General features: G+C 38.6%; 1 protein-coding gene across 1 annotated transcript in view; it reads right to left on the reverse strand.

Moving 5' to 3' along the window:
- Positions 1-20,113, reverse strand: part of MDN1 (midasin AAA ATPase 1) — a 178,814-nt gene that overhangs the window by 39,178 nt on the left and 119,523 nt on the right. The window contains exons 61-73 of the mRNA XM_072642816.1: positions 19,722-20,109; positions 19,087-19,196; positions 16,469-17,174; positions 11,643-11,804; positions 9,965-10,238; positions 8,948-9,183; positions 6,945-7,040; positions 5,650-5,744; positions 5,067-5,188; positions 3,188-3,337; positions 1,968-2,077; positions 776-849; positions 53-248 (exon numbers count right to left, since the gene is read on the reverse strand). Coding sequence (XP_072498917.1) covers positions 53-248; positions 776-849; positions 1,968-2,077; positions 3,188-3,337; positions 5,067-5,188; positions 5,650-5,744; positions 6,945-7,040; positions 8,948-9,183; positions 9,965-10,238; positions 11,643-11,804; positions 16,469-17,174; positions 19,087-19,196; positions 19,722-20,109 — 2,719 coding nt within the window. The remainder of the gene's footprint in view (positions 1-52; positions 249-775; positions 850-1,967; positions 2,078-3,187; positions 3,338-5,066; positions 5,189-5,649; positions 5,745-6,944; positions 7,041-8,947; positions 9,184-9,964; positions 10,239-11,642; positions 11,805-16,468; positions 17,175-19,086; positions 19,197-19,721; positions 20,110-20,113) is intronic.

Below are 20,113 nucleotides of genomic sequence, written 5' to 3' on the forward strand. Positions count from 1 at the left end.
CAAAGAATAAGATGTGAACAGAAAATTTCCCAGAAGTAACTTGAGTACATACCTGGGTTCTGCCTGGTCTGGCTAAGACAGTCTCAATCAGCACACTGTTCAGACTCTGAATTGGAGTTTTCTCCTCATCTGCTGCTGGCTGCTTCTGTAGACAGTCCAGTTGCTCTCCGTGAGCACTTTCCATCAAAGAAGGCCTGCAGGGTTCGCTCAAGACAGCTTCAAATTTCTTCATGAACTTAAAGAGGGTCCTGACCACAACCAATAACAGCAATTGGAGATAGGTAAACATGTTTCAAGGGGGAAAAATGTTTAAAACTTTTATCAAGCTCACATACTTGCGCTCTTTACTTATACATTTCATTTCTTACTATTCTATAATAAAGTTTTTCTTTTACTCTCCAAAGGCAAATACTATGTCAGAGGTTCTTACCTTGGGGATTTATGAAATATGTGTATGTATTTTTTATTTTTGATAACTACTTCAATAAAATTAGTTTCCATCATAATCCTATATGTGTTCTTTTATGCATTTAAAAACATTATTCCGAGAAGGTGTCTCAAAGAATCAGCAGACTGCCCAAGTGGTTAATGCCATAAATTTGAATCACTGTAGTAAGCACTTAAGGCATGCCGTACATCCAAAGACGGAATTGAGGGACTTTCAGAAGTCCAGTGATACATGCTGTTCTACCACTGTCATAAGTGTATTATGGTTATATTCTTGCTGCCCATTATAAAAACTGAAATTAAACTTCAGAAAATGTTTTATTACTACCTGTGTGTCTTTTCCACTGACTGTTTTATAGCCCAGAAGCTAACATCATTCCATTTGGAGATCTTAACAAATTCCTGTAATATAAACAGAAATCAAACACTTTGTTTATAAAACCAGACATAAAGTTTATTTTTAAGTTCATAGACTTTAGAGATGGAAATGACCTCACAGACCATCTAGTCTAATCCTCAGAGGTCATCTAGTCCAACACCTTCATTTTATAGATAAGGAAACAGAAGTTCCGAAAGAAGTGACTTGCCAAGGTCACACAGGCAGTAAGGTGGTAGAGGCCACACTCAAACCCAAGTCCTCCAACTCCAAACTCAATCTCCCTCTCCACAGCCCCAGCTTCATGATGCTTATACAACCCAGAAACAGGTCCAGGGTCCATTTGCGAAATGCAGGACTGAGTTCTGGCAACTCAAATGAGCTTCAGAGAAATGCCACCAAGTTTTATATGCGACATTAGAGGAAGTGCAATCTTCCACAAGTGAAAGGATTCCCAGTTCTCAAGGATCCTACATTCTTTTAGCACTTGTGTAAAGGCAATTAAAATCAATGACCCACTTAAGTACTCCCATGTCCTGGTACCTAAGACCTATACCCCACAGAGTTTACCACTGCAACCACAGAATTGGTCAGTTCCTATCATCACCTTGCTTCATCAGCAAAGTGGCTCAAAACCTGTATCAAGGAGGGTATCTGATTCAGTGAAAAGAATATTTAACCAAGAGTCACAGGACATCAATTTACATCCTGGCTTTGTTATTTACTACTTGTGTGACCTTTCTAGGCCTTAATTTATTCATATTGAAAATAAGGGAGTTGAGCAAGATGATTACCACTAAGGTACCATCAGATCCTAAATCTACAATTCTCTTAAGTTTTAAACAGAAACAATATGACCAAATAGCTCTTTGCTGACCCAAGTCTAAAAGGAAAATAAGATGATAAGGGATGGAGATGGAGGGCAATGACAACATGTAACTCTAGGATACGTGACATAAAACTGGGTGCCACGAACCTTAAAAACCCACATTTTATCTTGCTTTACAGTAGTCACCTCTCCTTCCCCAAATTACTGTCCTTCAATAGAATCCTCAGGATTATTTGATGATTTTTAAAATTTAGGAATAACCTAAAGTAACTTTGCATTTGTTAAGGTGTTTTTGTGATGATTCATGAAAGTCACCTTTAGCTCTTTTTCTAGTGGGTATCGAAGTTCCTCAATGCGGGCCTGGACTCTGTCTGAGAACTGTTTATAATAATGGTACAAATTCCAAAGAACACTGCAAAGTGAATCTGAAAGAAATAAAAGAGAAAAAGAGTAACAACTTTTTTAAAAGGAGGTTTTCCCTCATAGCACCATAACCCATGGATGGCCTTAAACTGGGAGCACCAACAAATTCCAAATTTCTCTGATGCAGATGTTGCCAACTCCTTGAGTTTCTGTCTCTTCAGTGAACATCATTCTCTCATTGTTCTTTATGTCAGCTGATTCAAGGACAATGTGGCTGGAGACACTGAACAACAACTGATGACCTTGCTAAAGCTTAACAGTCACCATGGATCAATGAAGGGACTTTTCCCTTTGACTCCAGCAGGAGCTTTTGAATTCTTTAGTTACTTTGGGAGTGGATCCTGCCCCATCTCCTTAAAAAGCAGAATCCAAGGTTGTATCATAAAACGATCTTTTAAATAATCCCTTAAACAAGTTAGAAGTCAGCAAAGATTGTGTGGTCTTTCTATAAGGATTGAAAATAAGCTGCCGAAAAGGTGTTTGGCCCCTTTACTTACCAATTTACCCTGAGCCAAGTGAACTGAGACCACTCCTTAATCTACAATCAATCAGCATTTCACTGTGAACACTATCTAGAGTTAGTTACTAGATCTACATTAAAATAAAAAACTAAGTAAGGTATATCCCATAAACCAGACCAAGAAATGTCATTTATACTCCCCCCTTCCCCCTTGAGCAAGCTTACTAATACATTATATGGAAAAGGCTATACATAATATAACTGGACCTCTGAATTCACTGGTACAAAGACCTCATAGGTGTGGAAATTCCTTCTACCAATGCAGGGCATCACTTTTTCTTAGACCAGGGGTTAATAAAGTACAGATTACAAGAAAGCTCCATTTAGAAATGTAAAAAACACTTTCAGAAAGAGAGGAAGTAGTGTTAGAAGGACGAAGTAGAAGAGAGAAGAGTCAGTCTACAGATTAGCCTGGTGGCTGACCCCATCTAAGAGCTGCCTAGATCACCCAGATATTAGGTGACTGGTTCCAAGACTACACGGCCACCTAGGTCTTCCTGGGTTCTAGGACAGCTTTCTATCCACTCACCTTGCTGTCTTTCTAATGCAAAAGAGAAATAACATGTATTTTTTAAGAGAATCAAACTCTTACCTTTTCCTTCCACCTGTGGCATCAACAAGACATGACAATGGAAAACTAGCAGCATCTGAAGTCGTATGTGGAATTCTCCCAGGGACGCTCCTTCAATGAAAGCTTGTAAAGTGCTGACCAACATTGCCAATGCCATATGCCTATCACATTCTAGAAAGAATTTAAACAGAGGAGTATGTATTTCTGACATCTGACACCAAATGTAATTTCACAGGGACAATGTAGATGAGGAGATGACAGAGGGGGCATTTTAGTTATAAAGTTTTTCTGATGCTGAACTGAGAATTGGCATTGTATGAGAACAAAATGAATTACCTTCTAAAAAACTTATTTATGTACTTGTTGCTTTGTCTCACTTAACAAAGTTCCCAGAGTGTAGAGATTGTTTCATTCGTTGCCTTTGTCACCTCTTCCCTCCCCCAGCACCTAGCACAGTGTCCAGCATATAAAGAAAGTACTTCACCAATTCTTAGTGACAGATTAATTGCATTAAACGGACAAATGTGTTCTCTGATAAGAGATCTTAAACTTTTTGTAGCCCAATGTAAAGAGTACTGGATTACAAGACCAGGGAATCTGGTTATTAGACCTAACTAGCTCTTCCAGTGTGAACTGTGGGCAAGCCTGCTAAAAATCTGCCTACTCTTCTGTAAAATGGGGAAGATGATGATAAGAATAATCCAAGCTCTAACAAGGAATTTTTGCATATGAACAAGTACCACTAAACTACACCCTGGAAAACTGGTAGGAAACCTTCCCTCACTTGAGTGAGGTGGAATGAGGAAGGAGCCTAACCTCAGTCAATTTTAACTAATGTTCCTGCTAGGTAGGAAGTAAATTCGTTTCCACCTGCTGAAGGGCTAAAGGGCTGTCAATGCACTTCAGTATCTTCTAAATCTAGCACACTGGGAAAAGCTCCAGTTATCTACCATTCATCTAATCAACCATAAAGCATTTATTAAGCACCAACAAAGTCCAAGGCACTGAACAGGCAGACACTGGGGACATAAATACAAATAATGAAGGAATCCCTTGTCATAAGGTGTTGATATTCTAATTTGGGAGACAAATCAATACATAAGCATAAAGAGAATAAAAACAAATAAACACAAAATAGATAAAAAATAGTTTGGGAAGGAAAAGAGAAAAGATAGAGAGGTCAGATGACAGGACATTAGCAGCTGGGGGAGAGGGAAACAGGAAAGACTTTACATAGAACGTGAGCTCTGTCTTGAAGGAAAAGAAAGATTTTATAAGGTAGAAGTGAGGTGGGACTACATTCCAGGCACAAGGGACAGCCACAGCAAAGACAGAGAGATAAGAAATGAAGTATCACATGTGAGGAACAGAAAGACTAAGTTTGGCTCAATTTGAAGCATTACTGGTGGGAAGGAAGGTATAACATACAGTAAGAGGAAAAGATAGCTTGGGGACAGGTTATAAAGGGCTTTAAAAGCTGAACAGAAGCTTATATCTGGTCCTAGAACAAACAAGGATCCACTGGAATTGACTTAGGGAGTAATATAATCAGATCTGTCCTTAAGGAAAATCACCTTAAGTGTAGGATGGAGTGGAATAGAAAGAGACTTGAGGCAAAGAGACCAATTAAGAGGCTGTTACAATATGAGGCAAAAAATGATAAGGGCCTGAATTAAGGTGAGAGTATATGAATAAAGAGAAAGGGTCAGGTGCAAGAGGTGATGTAAGATAAGAGATAATGAGATAAAAAAATAGCCAGATTTGGCAACTGGCAGATGAGGATGAGTGAGTAGTTCAGGATAATGCAGTGGTTTATTTTTTAAAATGAGTTCACATAACCTATATTAAGAGCCCCCACTCTAAAGGAATTGACAAAGTGTGAAGTACTAAAGATCATTACCTTCCTTCCTTTCTGTTTGCTCTTGCATATGTTTCTCAAGCATCTGATAGATAGAAAACCAGTGTCTGGTGGATTTTTCTGTGTGTCGTTTCATGGTATTATCTAGGCTCATGGACCAGCAGCTGAAACATGAGAAAAGAGACCCATGCTGGCAGTTAGGAAACACACTTTGGATTACAGAACCAAGAGCTACAATGCTCTTAACCAAGAGCTACAATGCTCTTTTCCCAAGTGAATGTGTTTGGGATAAATCCCAGATCTGTTGGGGGATTCAAATTAGTTTATACAAAATCAATAATATGTCAAAACTCATGCACAGTAAACGAAACACCCATTTCAAAATACGATCTTCTTGGAAAAACCCTACTCAAACAACTGCAAAATCCCAAGGTTCAATTGTGTGTGCAGAATAAAATATAGATAATATCTAATATTTAATACTAAATGAACATGCAGACCACATGAATCTCTAAGTATTGATTAATGGCCCCAACTCTATTTGAATTTGTCACAACTGATAAGAACATTAGGAGGGTGAGGAGTGAGGAAGAAAGTTGGGAGGCGCACATTTAATACTACTTACTTAAGCTCCAATTTACGCCACTGGATGATTAGATGACTGATCAAATCAAGGTGTTTACGTAAGGACAGAGCTCGGCTAGCATTCTCTTCCCAATCCTAAAGGAAACAAAATCATCCCCTTATTAGCTAAGTGATTTTTGATAGGAGAATACAAGCCCCAAATGGCCACTCCTCCTTTGACTGGTTCCTTCCTTAATGTATTAACTATCTTTTATCATCCCCTTGTACAAAGAGAGACAGTTGCTAACAGAGAATAGCTTTTAAACTGTTATTCCAGTATAGGGTGATGAATCTGCACTGATCCTGCCTACCAATAATTTTCAACTTGTCATTTTAAAAAATTCAGCACCCATTTATAAAAACAGCTAGCTGTGGACTGATGAGGTCTGTAGCAATGGAAAAATGGTGCTAAATGAACTTACATGGAAAGGGGCCTCTACCAGACAACATGCTAAAACAAACTGAGCCTCAATGTATGTTATAAACTCCAAATGAATTTAAATTCTCTTAATAGGATATGCTCTCTTTTCTGAGTCAATCAAGAAAGCAGTCTTAAAAAGGCAAAAACTGCGCTTAGTTGAAGTCAAATGAAGAAGAGTTGGGAAAAAGTAATGAGCTTAGAGAAAAAAAGAGGTGAGTCTAAGATCTGGTTCCAGCACTCACTAATATATAGTATGAGTTTGGACAAATCACTTTTTTGGGGTTTTGATCTATAAAAGAGTGGGATTATTTAACTTCTATAAAATCCTACTCCAGTACTTCATATCATGGCATAGAGGTTGTGACTGGGGTTCTCAAAGGCTATGCCAGTGTAACAAGAGCCCTAGAAGATTATTAATAATAATTAGCAATGTTTTCTACACATCATTTAATAACAAAAGCATATAATAAGCGTATAATAATTGTACTGTGTATAAGATCTATCATAAATTACTAATACCAATAAATAAGAAGCAATTATTATTGCAGAAATAGTGTAACCTAAAAAGAGACGGCTTCAGAGTCAGACACATATTGTTCAAAGTCCTATATCTAACACATACTGGCTAGGTGACCCTAGACAAGTCACTTTAACTCTAACTGTCCCTGACAGTTCTCTAAGCTTATAAACTGATGGCAGGGGTTTGCTCCTAGGAAATTCCCTATGCCAGTCACAGAGAAAATTAGAGTTCTGATCCTTGCCACCTATGCCAACTCTCTCCCCTCACAAAAACATCATAATAATTTAACCACTATAAAGTCCTACTGTACTACTTTATATCATGGCACAGAAGTGACCCTGGTTCTCCACCTTACCTGTGACTTTGCCAAAAGAATCTCTAAGCCATTCAGAAATTTGGAAAGGGGACTAGAGAGTGGGAAGCTTCGGATTCTGTCCATCACAACCATAAGCTAGATAATGAAGAAAAAGATTAAGTCTCAAACAGTGATCATCAGCACAATCTTCTGCCCACGCTTGACAACATACTTAGAACCTGAAATCAAAGAGCCACCTATGTTTCCTGCTTTAAAAATAAGTTGTCTCACGCATTAAAATCAGCAAGGAATAGAAGAACTAGGAGTTAAGTGAAGGCAACAGGTTAGCCCTGACTGAGCTGGGCACATTCTGCTCTGCGATGCAGATTTATGGGATATGATGAATTGGATCAAGTCTTCCATGGGAATACCATTTAAGTCAGCTAAAGAATCTCAAAGTTACAATGGTATTATTTTGAAAAAAGGTTTTATTCTGATAGGCTTAAAGAAAAATATATGGCATGTGTGAATGTGTGTATATTCACTGACAGGCAGAATGAACTGGCAGCACTGGGACATCTGCAATGACCTTTTGAGTCTTATTTCACAAAAGTCCCACTCAAGTGTTCTGTTCCAGACAAATCAGACTAGTTGTCATTCCATACTTTCCCACCTCCCTATCTTTTTTCCAACTATTCCCTATGGAACATCCCTATGACATTACCTCTTTTCCAGTTGTTTAAATCTTACCTCATCCTTCAAAGCCTAATTCAAATGCCACCTCCTGCATTAAAGTTTTCCTGATATCTACCAGAGGAAAAATCTCTCCTTTTATTAGATTTTATACCATAGTTCTCTTACACACTTACCATATTCAAATATTTATATTTACCTGCTAGAATGTAAGCTTTTACGTGACAGGCACAAATGTTGTATTTATCTTTGGAATTCAAACAGTAAAATTAAATGTAAAGAAGAACATGGTCAGACCTATGCTTTAGTAAAAAATCACTTTGGCAGCTGCATGAAGAATGGACTGAAGTGAAAATAGCCAAGGTAGGGAAGATAAGTAGGAAGCTATTACAATACTCTAAGCAAAGGTTGATAGGGACCAAAAATAAGTGATGACTGTGAGTAGACAGAAGGAGAGGTATACCAGAGAAGTCAAAGTCAGAGAAACAAGAAGAGTCAATTATTCATATAATTAAATATATGAATCAAGAATTTAACAGCAAGATAGTGAACCTGAGTGACTGTGGATTGATGCTCTCAATAATAATGACATAGAAGTTCAGAAAAGGTGAGAAGGGGAGAGAGGAAGGAAAAGAAGGGAGGGGAGAAGAGGAAAAAAGGCAGGGGGAGAGAGAAGAGAGAAGGGGGGTAGAGAGGAGGAGTTGTTTTGGACATGTTGCATTTGAGAAGCCTATGGGACATCAAGTACAAAATGTCAGTTGGTGATATAGGACTAGAGAGCTCAAGAGAAATACTAGGGATGGCTATATACACCTGGACATCATCAGTATAAAGAAAATAATTGAACCCATGGGTGCTGAGGAGATCAGTTATCGGTGAGGGAATGTAGTGAGAAAAAAGATGAAGGTGAAGCCCTAAAACAGAGCTTTTGGGAAACACTCAGTTCATGGGGAAGACACTGATGAAGATCCAGACTGAGGAAGAGTCATGGGAGAACTGAGAGAGTGCATTCCCAAAAAGCCAAAGTAAAAAAAGTATGTAGAAGGATTAGATAGTCGACAGTATCAAATATTTCAGAAGTTAAGAAAGAATAGGATTAATAAAAGCTCATTGGACTTGGCAAGTAAAAGATCATTTAAAAACAGAGAACACACTATTTCAGTTGAATAATGAGATCAGAAACCAGAGCAGAGATTTTAGGGCCAAATATAAGACTTCTCCCAACCCAAAAAAGAAAATGACAACTTTTGACAAAAGTCAAGCATGTATTGTATGAACTGCAGCAACTGAAATACAATATTTTGTTGTAAAACATCTATGTGCATGTGCTTGCAATATGTGACTACCACTGACAGATCTGATAGACTTACCTGCATGAGGGCTGGGTGCTCTGGCCAGTCCTGTAAAAGTTGATTTACTTCTTCAGTGAAGTCATGCAGCACAGGTTGGCACTGTCTGACTTCCTTTATGTTAGGATGCTGATAAAAATCATATGGTCCATCAGGTTTCAAAGTCAGGTCTGAGGCTGCCTCTTCAAAAAGAGTGTTGTAGAAGAGAGTACTGCCCAAGAGCTGGCTGCCCAGAAGCCTGTCATTCACCTCTGAGCCTGCAATGCCAAATAACAAGAATGAGACTTATGACCACTAGGACTGAGTATCTTCTTGGTCCAAGAGTTTTTGGTTTTGTAACCAAAAGCATGATGGACAAATAGCAAAGCTGCCATCAGGTGAAAAAAAAATACCACTGGCAAATTTTTCTGATCTGGGACTAGGGTGGTTACCAGCATGTCTAAAAGATGGTTCCAAACTCCCAGGTTCTGTAACATGGAGACATAGACCGTTCATCATTTACACTGTGGACATATTAACCTGTCAGTTTTTACAGTGACTCTGACTGACAAGAAAGGAAAATTGCTTTTCTAGTTTAGAGAGTATGAATGGGGTAGAGGGAAGAAGATACTGGGGAAGTTATATATGAATATACCAAGAATCCACAAATTCCTCAACACCCAGTCACTTATTCCTTAAATAGAGTTTCACAAGTTTTTATGATGTCTTTGTACATTCAACATTCAAACCAACAGGTGTGCAACATATGAGTTAGAAGCCTTACAGGAATGAAATGACCACCTGACACAAAAACAACTTGCATGTTCTCTTAAGTTCTTCCCCAAAGTATTCAGGTATTAAAAACCCCTTAACATTCCAAGTTTTAAAAATGCAATAAATTTAGACCTAAGTAATTTCATTTCCTTAGGAAAAGAAAATATTCACTAAGAAATGTTTAAGTGAAAACAATATTACGTAAACCTTTTACTTTAATTTCCCATTTTAGTTTACTCTCTATCAACTGTCAAGTATACAATAAATAAAAATACAATAACATACCCATCCAGGAGTAAAAGTGTGTCACGAGTGATGCACCAGTCTGATAGCAGGCCAGAAATAAGCTGAAGTCATGTTTAGGCTGGTGTAAGGGTAGGTCTTGTTGGTACCAGAGGGATCGTGCAAAGTTTAAGCACAACTGTTGATGGACCGACATCACAGCCTGCATTGAGCTCGGGGAGAAGAAAATTACATCCTCGTCTGCTCTCTCCACTGGCTCATCTTCAGTTTCCATTTGCTCCTCTAGAGTTGGCTGGGCTATAATATCTGCAAAGTCCTATGGGTCAGAGTAAGGCAACTATCAATATTAGCGAGAGAGAAGAAACAGGATAAAGGAATAAAATAACAGAATAGTTGTGCACTTGCCATTAGAAGGTAAGCTTCTTAAAAGTAGTTTTATTCCCAGCAACTAGCACTGGAAAAATACTAGTTTGGGGAGGCAACATGGTAATCAATCAAGAAACATTAATTAAGTGCCAACTGCGTGCCAGGTGCTATGCTAAGCACTGGGGATACAAAAAGAGGCAAAAGATGATCCATTCCCTCAAGGAGCTTAAAGTCTAATGGGAGAAACAATACGCAAACAAATAAACACAAATTAATCTACATATTGGGTAAATAAATAATTAAAAGGAATGGCTCTGGAATTCAAAAGAGTTAGAGAAGGCTTCCTGCAGAAGGTGGGACGTTAACTGGGACGTGAAGGAAGCCAGGGAAACCAGAAGACAGAAATGAGGAGGGAGAGCATTCCAGATACAGGGTAACACTAAGAGAACGAGAACAGCCAGAAGGTCAGTGTCACTGGATCAAAGAGTATATATACAGGGCAATGAGATGTAAGAAGGTTTTAAAGGCAGGAGAGGGTTAGATTATGAAGAGATTTAAATGCTAAACAAAGCATTTTGTAGTTGACCCTGAAGGCAACAGGAAGTCACTCGAGTTTAACGAATAGGGAAGAGCTATGGTCAGACTTATAGCTGGACCACTTTGGTGATTTTGATACAGGGTGAAGTGAAGTCAATGGACCTGAATTTTAATTATATAGTAAGGATACAATAACTATATAGTAAGTAGCTCTGCCACTTACTATGTCTGTGGCTCTTTATCTCAGTTCCCCCATTTATAAAATTAAGTTGGACTAGATGACTTATAAGATCCCTTTTATATCCAAGTCAAAGATCCTATCACGTTAGGATGAATGGTCCTAAACAAGTCATAAAAATTCTCTGGGCCTCAAATAATAATTCCACCAGAAGGGGGTAGAAAGGTTGGGAGGTAGGGGTTCCAGTACAGGAACTGGAATTTATGTATCATTTTAAGGTTTAAATACATTATCTCATTTGATCCTCACAACAATCTCATGATGCAGGTACTATTATCCCCATTTCACAGATGAGAAAAACCAAAGCTCAGCATTACACTGCTATTTAGTTGTCTGAGGTATGATTCAAAGTAAGGTCTTCTTGACTCAACCTTCACTACTCTATTCACTGGGCTATGCTGCCTGAAATACTGAAAGCACCGGAGCAGCCCATTCTTGAAAGTTTACTGAGTACTTATCACAAAGAAATCATTGGGTGTCTAACAAGGGATGGACGTAGTAAGGATGCAGTATATGTAGTAAAGAGGAGCCATTCTCAAACCCATTTCCATGGTCCCCCTCAAAATTCTAGGATTCTACCTTTTCATGGAGTGGAAATCGTTTTCTGAATTCTCTTTCCTCTTCTTCCTCCTCACTCAGTCCTGTTCCATGACTCTTGTTCTTGTATCTATACAGGCTGTTTTCCTGCTCAGCCTTCACCTGGGCACGGCGTTCTTGTTCATCCCACTCATTTACGATTTCCTGGAAAGCCAAAAACAGAGAAAGAAGTTTTGCTGCCTTTCCCCAAACACTCTCTCTGAACAAAGGAAGATAAATGCTTACCTTCTTCTATACTCCTCAGAAAACCTAGAGTAAGCATGGAATAAAATCAAAGCAAAGGCTCAATCAAATCGGTCAGTAAATATTTACAAAGCACTTATTATGTGCCAGGCACTACGCTGCTAAGCAATGGAAATACAAAGGCAAGCAAAAATACAGTTCCTGTCCTCAAGGAGCTCACACTCAAAATGGGGGAGACAACACACAAAGAAGTTTATGTGCAGGATATAAACAGTGTAAAAATGTAAAGTAAACTCAGAAAGAAGGTTTGGATCAGGATTCTAAAGGATCTCAGCTGAATAATGAAGGATGCCAAAGAATCTAAAGGAGAGTTCAGAGGGGAGAGCATTCTAAGTCTGGGGGTGAGTCAGTGGAAAGGTATGACATAGGGTGGTGGAAGGTTATGGCTGAGTTACCACAAGGTCAATGTTGCTAGATCATGAAGTATGTGGAAGAGAGTATTGTGTTGGGAGATGGTGGAGTAGTTCAGAAAATTCTGAGCTCTCAAGATTTTCTTCTACAAAAGAGATAAAATTGCACCTTAGGCCAAAAAAGTACAGGTAAAAATAAATAAGAATAGAGGCATAATAGGAGTCTTCTTGGTACAATTTAAGAAGATCAGAAGAAAAATCCCAGGAGAAGGTTTGGTCCTGGTGAAGAGTAAACACCTCCAAGCTAGGGTCCACTTTAACAACAAGCGGCAAGCCCTGGGGTTGCTTGGTTTGAGAGGCTGCCTCGGCCCCAGCCATAGGAACTTCTCCCCTAGGACAATGAGTGGAGTTAGGAATCTGAGTGAGGGAAGATTAAGGGAACCTCTTCTGCTGACAAGGAACACCAGATCCAGCTGTGCTGTGAAGGGCAGCAGGGGTGAAAAGGAACCAGCACCTGCCTGGTGAGTGCAGAAGCAGTGGGGCAGAAAGTCCCTGGCTGTGGACACGTACAGGGAGTTGGAGGTTTGGTGTTGGTTCCAGGCTAGAGGGGAGAACTGAAGATCTGGGGCAAGAAGCACCATTCCCCATATCCCAGCACTAGAGGTGATTACAAAAATTAAGCTATTACCACAAAAAATGCACAGGCGAAGGAGAAAGAATCCAATCACAGAAAGCTATTATAGGAACAGAGATAACCTGGGTTCATCTTCAGAGGAGGACAATGAAGTAAAGAAACCCCCAAAGAGTGATGTCAAATGGTCACTTGCCCAAAAAGAATTCATAGAAGATCTTAAAAAAGACTTTAAAAATCAAATGACTGAGATGGAGGAAAAACTATTTTTAAAAAAATCAAATAAGCCAAGAAATATAAAAAGATTATGAAAGGGAAGTCAACCAATTAGAAACAGAGATCCAAAAACTTAAAGAAGAAAATGTCACCTTGAAAATTGGAATTGGGCAAGGTGAAGCCTGTAAAATTATAAGAGATCAAGAAATAATTACACAAAATATGAATAGTAGAAAAACAACAGATTTGGAAAATAGATCAAGAAAACATGAAAATAATCAGATTAACTTAAAGTTATGATAAAAAAGAATCTTGATGCAATAATATAAGAAATAATTAAAGAAAATTGTCTTAAGGCATTAGGACAAGGGGGTGGGGTGGGAAATAGAAATAGAAAAAAAAATCCATTGATCACCACTTAAAAGAGATCCTATGAGGAAAACTGATAGGTATATCATACTCAAATCCTGAAACTCCCAGCTGAAGGATAAAATATTAAAAGCAACAAGAATAAAACAATTTAAATATGATTGTGCCACAATTAGAATCACACAAGACCCAGCAGTGGAGACATTAAAGGACCACAGGTCTTAGAATGCAATATATAAAATTGCAAAAGAACTGGGGGCTCCAGCCAAAAACATTATACCTAGCAAAATTAAACATAATCCTGAATGAAAAAAATGGATATCTGATCAATCAGACTTTCAAGATCCTGTTAAAATAAAAAACCTGAACTTAGAGGATTTGACATACAAGAACCAAGAGAAATATAAGGTACATACCAAAGACTGATTAAAATTCATATTTTAATTCAATAAGGATAGATGGTTTACTTTTTGCATATGTAAAATATAAAGCATATGTCTAAGATTCTTATTAATAATTGGGTAGCTCATAAGAAAGACTGGGGTAAACCTGAGTATGACATGAACTTAAAAACTAAAATGATTTAGGAACGGCAAAAAGTAATTATTTTATACAAATGAGATGCAAGAGGAAGAATTATATTGGTGAGGAGGGTTGGTAGTTCTAACCTACTTTCATCGGGAATGGGTTTCAGAGGGAACAATACATACCTACACACACACACACACACACACACACACACACACACACACACACACACACACACACACACACACACAACTGTAAGTATTCTAAATTCAGAAGAAACAAACAGTAGGAGGACAGGGAGAAGGGATCTTTAGAGGGTAGGGTGAGGGAAGAGGTTATAGTGGACTATATAGAAGGATGTTTAGATCTATGGGAAGGGGAGGACAGTGGAAGGATCTTTGGAGGCAAATAACAGGAGGGCAACATAGTGGGCAGAAGTAAACCAGAGGAGGCAGAACGGTTAGGAAACAAGAGATATGTACAAACATAAAAACAAAGATCAGGAGTAAAATTTGTTTGGGAAAGTATATGTCTATATATGTAGGTATATATGTATATGTGTACATATGTCTGTAGCTATAGAGAAACATCCAAACTTAACTGCAGCCTGGGGGGAGGGGAGGGAGGAGAAAAAAAGAGCAAAGTAAAAAAGTGCACAGCAGAGAACAAAAGAAAACTTGCAAGGAAGAAAAGATGGCCAGTTCTCAACAAAACGTATAGTATTTATCATACAGGCTTTCTCAAAATAAAAAATATTGCTACATTTTTGAATCTTCTCATGTTCTGCTATGCATGACATGCTTTTATTTTCTTTCTTACTTTGTATTTAAGTTCCAATATTTAAGTTTATGATATGTTTTTTGTTTCTTTTTTCTATTCTAAATGACAAACAACAGAATTTTATATTTGACATGGGAGATAATAGGGAACTTCGAGTATTAAGCAGGGATATAGTATGGTTAGATAAACACTATGGCAGCTGAGTGGAGGAAGGGAATGGGAAGAGACTTGAAGCAGGACAACCAAACAGAATGCTACTGCAATAATCTAGGCATGAAGTGATGAGGGCTTTTACCAGGCTGGCAGCTGTTTAGAGTACAGAGGAGGATGTACATATGAGCTGTTGTGAACAGAGAAATTATACAACTTGACAATAGATTGAATATGTGGGATAAGTACAAGGAGTTGAGGATGAGACCAAAGCTGTGAATCTGGGCTTTCAGGAAGATGGTAGTGCCCTCAATAGAAACATCAAAGTACTGAAAAGGAGAGGTGGTTGTGTGAGGACACATTGAGTAAGTGATGTCTAGGTAACATACAGTTAAGAGATGTCCAAAAATAAGCTGGTGGAGCTCAGAAGAGAGTCTAGGGATGGGAAGAGTTCTGGGAATCATCTACTTAGAAATGACAAAACTGAATCCAAGGAAATGATGTGATCACCAAGCAAGAAAGTTAGATGAGGAGCCAACAGAGCCATGGGGAACAAGAAAGGTTAATGGGCATGACTTTGATGAAAACAGAGCAAAAGTAATTGAGAAGGAATTGTAAGAATCATAAAACAAAACTGGGAGAAAATAGTGTTGGGAAAACCAAGAAAGGAAAAACTATCTAAAAGAAGGTGTCTGATAATGCCAAAGGCTGCACAGAAATCAAGAACAGTGAGGACTGAGAAAAGTTCATTAGATTTGCAGAGTGGATTCAGAGGATTTTAAAAAACCCAACCACTAGTCTGTCTGCAGCATTTGAATTTGATACAATCAAGTCCCAACTAGTCAGGGATGAGCAAGTCAATGTTTTAACAATCAACTCCCCCTGCAGGGGAAAATGTGCACGTGATGCTCTTTTAAGTTTCATTTGCATTAGCAAAATTTTCTCCATCATTTTCAAGTCTAGAAAATCCTCAAAACAATAAATTGAATCCTAATTTGTGGCATTTCTGGCTGATTTTCAGGCTAAAAATGCTCACAGTGAAAACAGCACGGTTGGCTCTTACAAACCAGTCTGAGGTGGCTTTAGCTTCAAATCTAGAATGCTATAACACATTAAGCAGAATGCTAATGCCTTGAGAGAAGCTATCGAACTTAAATAGGGTTTTATGTATAGAAGACACTTAATTAATGCTTACTGAGCTGAACCTAGTGAACTTCCATGAAACTATGTAATTAGCTAGCTCAGATTTTTGGCCCGTGGTTCATATTCAGTTTGATTTTAACTTCAGGGGATCAACAAAGTGATAATGTAAAAGAAAACCCCATGACTTAAGGACTGTGTTTAGCCTACAGATGGCATTTAGTTTGATGTAACTCATAAGAATTTAAGTGATTTATTAAAATTTTTTTCTACTCTCTAATGTATCTTATTTAATCCTCATAGAACACTAATAACATCCTTCATCTCCCTTTTTTTGCTCCTTGTTTTCCTCAAAAATATGATGAAGAGGGCCACAAACATTTAGGTAGAACTATCCTTACCTGACATATATGCCTAAAAAGCATCAAAGTTTTCTGGTCCATTTCTCCTTTACAAAGTACATGGGATCGAAGGTAAAGCAAAGCATTCATCAGCAGCTGCTCTTGGGTAGGACAGGGCTTCTGGTCCTTGCCTTCTAATTCATGCCCAACAGAATGTTTCATAGATATCTTCTTAAGTCCCCGGAGCACTTCAATCACCTTTACAGAGCACAGAGCATCTGCATGAGAAAAATAGGTGGGAAAAGCAGAACCCACAGAAGGGAAGGCCAGGAGTGAAGTGACCAGAGAACTCAACTTGTCTGGAGAGACCAAACCACTGTGGAGCATGGCATAAACTTCAGAGGCTACTAGTCTCATGCCATGCTGCATCTGCAAAATAGCTGCCTGTAATGGAGCCAAGACATCTGGGTACAGGGCATATTCCTCCATCAGCCGTTTTCTAAACTGGTGGTGGGACTTCTGCCAAGCAGCCTCCTCCTTCAATAAATTCTGTGTTGCCTGGAATGACTTAGATGCATCTGCTCGAAGGCTTTGCAGAAGACGGGTGAGCAGATCCTGGACTGAAGAGATCCGAGCAATGCTGGTGACATAGTGGTGAATTTCCTGGACCATTGATTCATAAGAGGGAACTTTAGGCCTGAAGGCCTGCTTTTCTAACAGGCTGCGTATCTGTTCCTTCAACTGCTGTATCCTCTGGCGTAGTATTCTAAAAGTAAATGTACAAAACAAAGTAAACTTACAGAGGAAGGACATAAATTCCAAGATAATCAAAATGTGAAAACAAATAGACTTAACAGCTCTTTAGGCAGCAGGTCTATAGCTGGCTGTAATGGAAATCCAAATTAAGTGCAGAACTGAATTCTGTGTTTACTATTAGTTGTGGCTCTTATCCAGCTCATCCTGAAGTCTATTTTCAGATATCCTGTTTATTATTTTGAAAGATGAGATGGGGTAGGGAGGTAAGTGAGACAGAATACATACACACATGCTCCTCTATTAAAACACTAGAAAGATGCTGTAGCTCAAGTGTTGTTTTAACAATAAGTATACAGGAAAGTGGGGCATAAGGGGATAAGCAGGGTGGGGGGGATGATGGAAGGGAGGGCATGGGGAGGAGGAAGCAATTTGAGGTCAACACTCATGGGGAGGGACAGGATCAAAAGAGAGAACAGAAGTAATGGGGGCAGGATAGGATGGAGGGAAATATAGTTAGTCTTACACAACACGACTATTATGGAAGTCATTTGCAAAACTACACAGATATGGCCTATATTGAATTGCTTGCCTTCCAAAGGGAAGGGGTGGAGAGGGAGGGAGGAAGAGAAGTTGGATCTCAAAGTTTTAGGAACAACTGTCGAGTACTGTTCTTGATACTAGGAAACAAGAAATACAGGTAAAGGGGTATAGAAAGTTATTTGGCCCTACAGGACAAAAGAGAAGATGGAGACAAGGGCAGAGAGGGATGATAGAAGAGAGGGCAGATTGGTGATATGGGCAATTAGAATGCTCGGTGTTTTGGGGTGGGGGGAGGGGACAAAAGGGGAGAAAATTTGGAACCCAAAATTGTTAAAATGAATGTTAAAAGTTTAATAAAAAATAAATTAATAAAAAAATAGTTTGATGTTTAGCCTCAGAATCTAATAAATATAAGAATTATTCTTTCAATTCCTTCTGTCAAAGAGCAGAAATTAATGTTAAATTGACATGAGAAACCAGTAATAAACATTGCTTAAAAACTAAAAAAAAAAAAAAAAAAAAAAAAAAAAACAACCACCACCCAGTAAGTACAAGCTAATAATAACAACTGAATTTATATAGCACTTTAAAGTTTGCAAAGCACTTAACAAATATCATACCATTTTATCCTCACAACAACCTTGGGAGGTAGGTCTATTATTATCACCATCTTATAGTTGAGGAATCTAAACCCTCTCGCTCTTAATTATCAAACAGAATGAGCATATGCACAATGAAGAAAAGAGGATTATATATAAAACTACAAAACTGTATTATATACAGCCTGTTTTCTTTAATATGTAATTAATTCAACACATAACTTTCAGGGCTTTCACTTACCTATGATTCTTTCTTACCTTCTTTCTATTCTGTGCATTTAAATAAAAATACTTTAATAAATCTCCTTTTTTTTGGCTATTCTATCATAAACTTGTCCAACACACACCCCCTCCTCCACAAAAAAAATCAGAAAAAAGAAAAACAAAACTCTTGTAACAAATACGTATAGCCAACAAAAAAAATTCCCATAATGACCATGTTCAAGAAAGGCATAGATTATTTTGCATTTTGAGTTGAAGGTGAGATTTAACCCAAGGGCTTCCTATCTCCACCAAAAGGAGCACACTGTCAACTACCCTGCACATGCTACTTAGGTACTGTCTTTGCTGCTTAGGTATTGTATCTAAAAGTCTCCTGCTGAATGCATCGTGACCTAAACATTCTCCAAGAAACTAAATATACTAACTATGCTTATGATCATTAATAATTGCCCAACGTGTAAAAACAGATATTACCACTCTTAAATAAACCAAAAAGAAGACTTTGCATGTTTTCCCCAAATCACTATAATCATACTTCAAACTACCAGTCAACTGTATTACCTGATGTGAGGATGAGAATAACTGATAGCAATTTCATCTTCAAGGTCTCTTCCTGTATGCAGCTGTGACAAAAGGTTGCGAGTCTTCCACTCACACTCAAGCTGATGTAGCTAAACAGGCAAAGTGGCGCAATGCATATTAGCAGGTAAATGTTACATATGGCGAATATTCTGACTATCTAAAAAGCAGGCTCTCTGTGGGTGACAGCTTTTATCTTTATAATAATAAAGTGTTTTGTGAAAGGGTGCTTTATACACAGTACAAAACTGAATTGATAACTTTTTTTTATAAGAATGTGGCATTCTTTCATAAGATAAAATATGAAATAGATGCCATTGGTCTCCAGATTTGAGTTTGTGGGAAACAGTAACTTCAAGAAAGAAAGTTATTTCCTGAATCCTAAAAAAGAAACTTATAATAAGGGACCAAAAAAGAATAACTGGAGAATAATATTCCAGCCACACTCATTTGCCTCACAGATGAGTAAACTTTTCCTCTCTAGGATGAACATAACACAGTACCAAGAGCTGTGTTTGCAGCTACAGAGTCCAAATGCCACATCCACATTCCCCTTCCCCTCTCAGAAGAACTCCTCCCATGGAGGCCCCACCCTTCAAACACCCAAATTCCTGTACCTCTTCCCTGGCATACTTGAGCTTGTACTCCCTCTTGATTGCAGGATCAAACTGTGTCTGAGGAAGCCACGCTTGGAGCTGTGACAAGCCCAAGTACACCCACAAGCTTCCTCGCTCAGCTGCCTCAGCTATGTCCTTCCTGGTCTCTCCTTCCCCGAACAGGTGTCTCACGCAAGTCAGCAAGAACCCAAGAAGCTCTTCTGGTAGCACCTCCTGCCCAATCATGTCTCCCAGAGTCCTGCACACATGCTGGAAAGCCACTCTGTCTTTGGATGGCAGCCTGTTGCACTGCTGTATATATTCCTGCTTCCACGGCTCTGGGACCAGTTCTGCCAGAGCCAAAAGGGTCCTGTACAGCATCACCCACTGGAGGTGAGAATCTGTGCTTCTGA

The sequence above is a fragment of the Notamacropus eugenii genome, chromosome 2 (genome assembly GCF_028372415.1).
Source record: "Notamacropus eugenii isolate mMacEug1 chromosome 2, mMacEug1.pri_v2, whole genome shotgun sequence".
Lineage (NCBI taxonomy): Eukaryota > Metazoa > Chordata > Mammalia > Diprotodontia > Macropodidae > Notamacropus > Notamacropus eugenii.